This window comes from Solanum stenotomum, chromosome 1, assembly GCF_019186545.1.
Source record: "Solanum stenotomum isolate F172 chromosome 1, ASM1918654v1, whole genome shotgun sequence".
Classification (NCBI taxonomy): domain Eukaryota; kingdom Viridiplantae; phylum Streptophyta; class Magnoliopsida; order Solanales; family Solanaceae; genus Solanum; species Solanum stenotomum.
The window spans coordinates 28,452,884-28,460,293 of NC_064282.1; the positions used below are offsets into that span (position 1 = coordinate 28,452,884).

At 31.9% G+C, this 7,410-nt stretch overlaps 1 protein-coding gene across 2 annotated transcripts; it reads left to right on the top strand.

The window, feature by feature from the left end:
* Positions 1-2,401: 2,401 nt before the first annotated feature.
* LOC125853251 (uncharacterized) lies at positions 2,402-6,155 on the top strand. 2 transcript variants are annotated; one of them, XM_049532917.1, is made up of 9 exons: positions 2,402-2,634; positions 3,706-3,818; positions 4,076-4,248; positions 4,817-4,925; positions 5,147-5,257; positions 5,344-5,433; positions 5,550-5,635; positions 5,737-5,801; positions 5,880-6,155. In XM_049532917.1, the coding sequence occupies exons 1-9, from the start codon at positions 2,436-2,438 to the stop codon at positions 5,987-5,989; spliced, it is 1,056 nt and encodes a 351-aa protein (XP_049388874.1). In that variant the 5' UTR covers positions 2,402-2,435; the 3' UTR covers positions 5,990-6,155. The 2 variants fall into 2 exon arrangements, with proteins under 2 accessions (XP_049388874.1, XP_049388875.1); XM_049532918.1 differs by having other exon boundaries at positions 2,405-2,634; positions 4,832-4,925.
* The last annotated feature ends 1,255 nt before the right edge of the window (positions 6,156-7,410 follow it).

Sequence of the window (7,410 nt, forward strand, 5' to 3'; positions counted from 1 at the left end):
ATTTGAAATTGAATGTACGTCCATGCTTATTTTAAATTAAAAGTCGAAACAATACCATATATAATAACATTTCAAAAATGATTGCTAAAATAATATGAAAAGGGGGATTTAATTGATGATAAAACTTTTCCTTTTTACAAGATCAACATACGACTTTTCAAAACTAATTTATATAATTCTTGTAATGTCAATTAACGTCACATTTTAGTTGAAATAGAATTGCTCTGATGTTGGTATAATATTACCAGTCAACTCATTTGATTGCAAGAAATTTGGTAATCGATAATTTCTTGATTTGATTTTAGTATTTAATTTAAGAATTCAATAATATTTTATTTTGTTTTTATTTGAACTCAAAGATGGATTAAGAAAGCAGTAGCACCTCCCGATGTTTTGCCAGAAGCAAAGCTCGTTTTCCAACAGAAAGAAAAATAATTTATCAAATCAACTATATAAATATCTAGTTACAAATTATAATTATGGTTATATATGTTCTATTATTTATGGTTTTTTTTTATTTAAAAAAAAATTGTACTATATATTATCTTTTGTAGTTTTGGGTTTCTTCTTAAATTGTACCTTGAAACAATATATATTTGTGCACTTCTGGCATAAATTACAGGTCTTAATGTAACCAAAAGTATTTTGAATCATCTGCTTAATTACTTAAATTCAAAATAGCTAGCGGGTGTATAATATATATATAACTATGTATAATTAATGTATACTCTTCTTATATTGGCTATTTAGGCTTTTATTTTAGTCTATCTTGTGAAGATCTTTGGGTGTCCATGACTGATCAAAAAATAAATAAACAATAAATCCAACTGAGTATTTGTGTAAACATTGAGATTTTAAGGAAAAGCTATCTAATTAGACAAAAAATACTATCATATTTATTAATTCTTTCTATAATTTAAAATAATTACATATTCTCTTACTAATTAATAATTTAATATCAATTTCAAGTCAGATATACTAAAATTCCTTATTTATTTTTGGGGAAAATAAGCTAATAACCCATAAAAGCAAAATAATTACAAACATACACCCCTTTACAATCATACCTCACTAAATAATATATACCCTCTTACTAATATCATTAAGGCTGATAATTTCGCTGAATTGATACTAAATCGATATATATACTGTATTGATATCATTAAGGTTGATGTTCGCTGAATTGATACTAATCAGTATATATATATATATATATTGTATTGGTATCATTAAGGTTTCTTGTTAAGAAATTACTCATTAGTCAATGATATTATAAGAGTATAATATATACTCTTATTGTATCATTGACTAATGAGTAATTTCTTAACAAGAAACTTTAATGATACCATATATATACACTCTTATAGTAGCATTGACTAATAAGTAATTTTTGAACAAGAAGCATTAATGATACCAATACAATATATATATATATACTGATTTAATATCAGTTAACAAAATTATCAACATTAATGATACCAATGCAATATATGATACCAATTTAGTATCAGTTAAGCGCAAAATATCACCTTTAATGAATGTGAGGTATGAACTGTAATTATTTATGAGAGAATGAATATTTCAGGAATTAGTTTTTATTTAGATATAAACTTGTAATTACTTTAAATTTTATGGCTCATTTATATAATTTTCTCTTTATTTTTTTCTCAATTGGGCCCAACAAATGATATTGAAATAGCCCTTCATGAATACCAACAACTAAAAGTGTCATCGATTTAGGGGTGCAGTTTAAAAAATAATCATTGTTTGGATATTTAAAATTTAGCCAGCAACAATTTATTTTTCTTCTTTGCATGAGTTATATAATCGACACATGTTTCATTCTAATTAAACCAAAATTTAGTTTCATTTCATCAGACATGAAAATCCAATATCTACTTTGACATGTTTCATATAATTATAAAGAGAAAAAAAAATAATGAAAAAAAGAAAAAGGAAGAAGGAGGATTAAATGTTGATTATATTTTAAATAATGGCTCTAAAAGTGACAATTAGTGTGCTTAACATCATACTTGCATTCTCCAATTGGATCTTCAAAAATTTCCAACGGGTCATTCGCACAAATGTTTCCATTTTTAGGTTAGATTTTCAATTTTTATCCTTTGAATTTTTAATTAAAAAAACATTATTAAGAATGTTTTAAATAATACATTTGACTTCAACGTATAACTATACCTTGCAATTTTAAATATACATAAATAAACACTTAAATTTATATAAATTTAACACATTTATACACTCCACATGACAACGCTTATGACACACAATTATTATATAGAATATACATATATATTTATTTGTTCAATTTTATACAAATTTAACGGTCTACTCGTACCTTCCAAAGTTGTTTATGTATAGGTAGTTTAGTATAAAGAGCATCATCTCCATTTTTTCTCCAGGTTCATTATCCATCCATGGCTACCATAACTGCTGCAACTTCCAGAATTGGAATTCAATGCAACTTCGAACCTCTAAAGCACCATAATTTCAACAGTTGTATCAAGTTCTCTCTTTCGATTCCCTCTATTTCAAGCCCTAATTTCTCTTTTCACAAGCTTTCATTACATACAATGCCGGCCAATTCGTTCCGAGCCAACGCTTCCTCTGCTATAGGTATTCTCTCACTCATTCACAAGCGAATTATGTTGGACTATGCTTTAGATTTATAGTTTCGCTGATTATTGCTGTAACTGGCTCGACTGCGATTTTCATTTTTTGTAACTTTGAGTTATTAGAAATTTAGCTACATATGTGCTTGTAGAGACAATCGCTGAAAGTCCTGTACTATGGCTAGATTGTTAGTTAATTAAGCTTAAATTTTACGAAATAGCTTATTGATGGGTGATTCTACCTTCAAATAAGGGCTAACTTGACAGATGAAATGTTCCCTGTCGATTTCCAAGACTCGAAATGTCACTGTGGGAACAACACTGCCATTGTGGGAAGGCTCCCTAATGAGTGAAATTGGGTTTATTTGCATATGCACTTGCGGTTGTCATTGTATAACTGGAGTCTTGAGGTGCCAAAGAGATTATGCTACATATGCAGTAGCGGTCGTCTTAGTATAAATTTGATGATGTGCCATAGAGATTATGCCAGATTTGCATTCATTAGCTGTCAAAATTTGGAACCGTTCATTTGACAAGAAGATTTCTTGGTTAATTGGATCACAATATGATGGATTATATGTATATTAACTTAGTTATGCTGTGAGGAATTTCTTTGATTGTGCTAATTTCAATATCCCAGTACTCATGAATTAAGTCCCATAATTCCAATGTTGACACACAGCCAATAGTCTCTAAAATGTATGACACTGTTTCATTTCTATGCTACTTACACAACTTTGAACAGTTCAAAATGTAAACTTTAACTGTGCTGACTCTACCAAGCTAACTGTTCAAGCATTACATCAGTATTTTCATTCACCTTCTATTGTTATCTTTCTCATAAAAATATTTCTGTTCACTTTCACTAAGATAACAAAAAAAATGAAAATACATCTTAAATCACATGTCTAATCTAATAGTGTTATATTAAATGGGACGGAGGGGGTAATTGTTAGCAATAGGTGGCAAATCGATGTGGAAGAATAAATACTGCTTTACTCTTTAGATATACATCTTCCTGAAGTTCAATTGTGTCAAGTTTCATTCTTTTAGTCTTACTTATTGGTTCCTGAAGACGCTCCAAGTGAAGAATTGGAGGCTTCTTCAAGGGGGGGCATTGGAGCAAACGACTTGTTAATTGTAGGACCTGGAGTTCTTGGGCGTTTAGTGGCTGAAAGATGGAGAGAGGTACACATCCTGAATTAATGATCATATGATTTCTTTGAGAAGTAGGAACCATCCTACCTTGAACCTAATTTAAAATATACATGCACTTTTTATAAAAAAATCAGGTTTATTGAGGAAATGTTTGATGTTCATTTTCTGAATCGATATTAGTTGTATGAGTTTTTGGCTTACTAATTGTGACAGACTGGTGGATTTCTGCTATGCAGTATGCTTCATAGTTGAGACTGCTAAGAGTTTTGGACCCTTTAATGTGGCAGGAATACCCAGGCTGTCAGATTTTTGGGCAGACAATGACCACTGATCACCATGATGAACTTATTAAAATGGGAATTAGTCCATCTTCAAGAGAGACCAAGTTTACGTCTAAGTTCCCTTATGTTATATACTGTGCTCCTCCATCCCGAACTGAAGACTACCCTGGTGATGTTAGGTAAGCTCGGCAGTTCTTGCAGTAGCTATCTCCTCTCAACTATCTGTAGAAGCATTCTTCGATATTTAGTTTCAAATATTTCGGGGCTCATTAGGCATGGTGCATGGTGTGTCAGTTCTTCGGGAACAAGAACATCAATCTGGGAAATTTCTGTTAATATCTCATATAGAGAGCACGAATGCTTTTAAACAGTTGTGCAGTAATAAGCAAAATATTTGCTTGTTTGGTAAAAGTGTAAAACTATTGTTTTGTTGTGAAATAGTCCCTCCTTTCCTGCTGATATATGGTTGCTGCTAGCATCCTAGCTAGTCAGTAGCAGTAAATGCTTTATGTAGCAGACAGCTGCATGAGTATTATATGGGATGCTCAGACCATTTTTCTGATTCGGTTCTGCTAATCTGGGCAGTAATTGTCAACAGCAAATGTAGGTCTAATGATTCCAAACATTGTTATTGTTTGTCAGCATTGTTTTTCTTCAGATTTTCTGTGCTGACACTGATCATATTGATACTTTAATTTGGTTAAAACTACAAAACTCAGTGCCACTGTAAATTATTTTCTATTTCACACATCCAATGAGCAGGGACGCTGTATTAAAGTGGAGTGGTGAAGGCTCTTTCCTATTTACCTCAAGCTCTGCACCATATGACTGCTCTGATAATGGATCAGTAGATGAGGTGTGATATCCTGCATAAACATTATACTGCTGGTAACAGTTCCTTATTCTGATTAATTCCTCTTGAAGGCGTTTTTTAGCCTTGCCAATTAAAGACATAGGCTTTGGAAACTGGCTTTTCTGAAGGAAATTACTGAAGTTTCATCCTTAAGAGAATTCTTCATGTATTTTAATAAGGATGTCTGAGCTTTCATTAAACCTTTTTGGTTGTCAAATGTGTAGGATGGTCCCATAGTCCCAGTTGGAAGGAGCCCAAGGACTGATATACTTCTCAAGGCAGAAGAAGTAGTGCTGGAGTTTGGTGGTTGTGTTGTTAGATTGGCGGGTCTTTATATATCCTTGGATACAGATCAAAGAACTAGAGTTCTTTTTATGTAGCCTTTAGATCTTCATTTTTTATTTACCTTAACCAGTAACACAAGGAAGACAGAGGTGCACACACATATTGGTTACATAAAGGAACTTTGGATATTCGCCCTGATCACATCCTCAATCTTATCCATTATGAGGTGACTGCACATCGATGCTTTTATCATGCTTAGTTTAGAGGTTACCCTTCATTCTTCTTCATGTGTCTACACTCTACAGTTGTGTCGGTGATATTTTGGTTTGTCTTTTCTTACAGGATGCTGCCTCCTTGTCAGTGACCATTTTGAAGAAGAGGGTCCGCAGTCGGATTTTTTTGGGTTGTGACAACCACCCCTTATCCAGGTCATCTCCAATCTACATTCTTGTTAACTTTTCTGGCTCAAAGTTGAAACTCTCAGTCCCATGTTGCCCTTAATTGTTGTATTATCTTGTGCCAATAACAGGCAGGAACTAATGGACTTGGTCAATAAAAGTGGGAAGTTTGAGAAAAAGTTTGAGGGTTTTACTGGTAAGTGACTTCTTTTGAAATCCTTTAGCCACTGGTTTAAAGAATCACGCTACAATAGTCATTTATTCCTTCTTTCAGGAACTAGTGGCCCTCTAGGGAAGAAGTTAAACAATTCAAAAACTCGTGCTGAACTAGGATGGGAGCCTAAATATCCAAGCTTCGCTCAGTTCCTTGGAGTTTCAGATTAAATTGCTGCAGGTGCTCTATTCTTTTGAATTATTGAAGAAATGCAGGTGAACTATTTTCACAGAGTAGTCTTTTAATGCGGCATATTCTGATCAGTGTTTTTGTGCACTTAATTGCACCATGTTGTGCAGATATTGTGTGTGTAACATAATTATGAGTTTTGGTTTATGTGTCCTGTTTCCACTGTAATTTGTTGTTCGGAAAGTTTGGTTGTGTTTGTCAATTACTACTGAGATGTTCACAATATTGGATTAAGGTGACATTCTTGAAATGTTGGGTTTTTAGTTAGAAAAATCTTTATTAGTTTCGCAAATGATCAATTAGAGGAAGTTATTCGTGAAGATTTTCAAGACATAACAACTAAAAAGGCCTTCAGAAGGAGCTCAGATACTTGAAAAAAGATGATCATGAAGAGATCTCAATAAGTTATGTCTTCACGTATAGAAAAAAAGTTGGAATCGAAAAATGTTGTTCGTTTTCATATAACATTGCTATTGAAGTAATGCAACAAGACGCGGATCTTGAGCCAAAGTCTGTTGATGAATGTTAGATTAAAGAAATAATTGAAACTATCCTGGCGAATATGGTACATTAGTGAGATTTTGTTATAAAAAAAAAGAGACCATATTTACCTTGTTTTGTAAGAAGGTATGAATGTGAATTTGTCAAAATAACTATTTATATTTATTTTTGAAACTTCTAAAAAAAATACTTAAAAGATAGTTGAACATTTGAGAAAGAATTTAAAATGAACGATTTTGAATATATAAAATTTTATGTTTGTCTTATAGATTGAACATTCAAAGAATCAAAATTTTGTCTATCTCATGTACGTAAAAGATTCTAAAGAGTACCTCTAAATTTAGCGTAAATTATTAGTTTCATTTCTGAACAAACTTAAAAACACCTCTTTATTTGACTAATTGAACTTAGATACATCTCTGAAATGAACGAAATACACCCCTATATTCTCGCCAAGTTTATGGGTATATCCATCACTTCTCTTGACTTTTTATTAAGAGTCTTATGCTCCTACGAGAATTTGATATCACTTGCTATGTCATGTGGCATATCAGACCGGTGGTGTATCTAAGTTTGGTTAACCAATAGAGGGTTTTTTTTTGAAGTTGTCAATAGTTCGAAAACAAAACTAATAATTTATGCCAAGTTCAATAGTGTTTTCAATACTTCTCACGATATTCTTTTAAAGTGTTTTTACATGAATATAGCATATTCTCATTGACCACTCCAATAATTATGAGATCACTTAATATAAATAGAAAGATCAATTTCAACTTAAGAAAGCAATGAAAAGTTCTTTGGCAATGGAACTCCATATTGGACACACGTATACATCCTACATACCTTCCATTACATGTATCATCATTTCGATCTCTTTTAATATATACATTCGAAAATTCTA

What these genes read in the sequence shown, in the direction of transcription:
- LOC125853251 (XM_049532917.1), top strand. Translation starts at nt 2,436, where the DNA reads ATGGCTACCATAACTGCTGCAACTTCCAGAATTGGAATTCAATGCAAC. An exon ending in GACTACCCTGGTGATGTTAG is followed by an intron (nt 4,249 to 4,816) that starts GTAAGCTCGGCA and finishes TTTCTATTTCAC; the next exon opens with ACATCCAATGAGCAGGGACG. An exon ending in TTAGATTGGCGGGTCTTTAT is followed by an intron (nt 5,258 to 5,343) that starts ATATCCTTGGAT and finishes AACCAGTAACAC; the next exon opens with AAGGAAGACAGAGGTGCACA.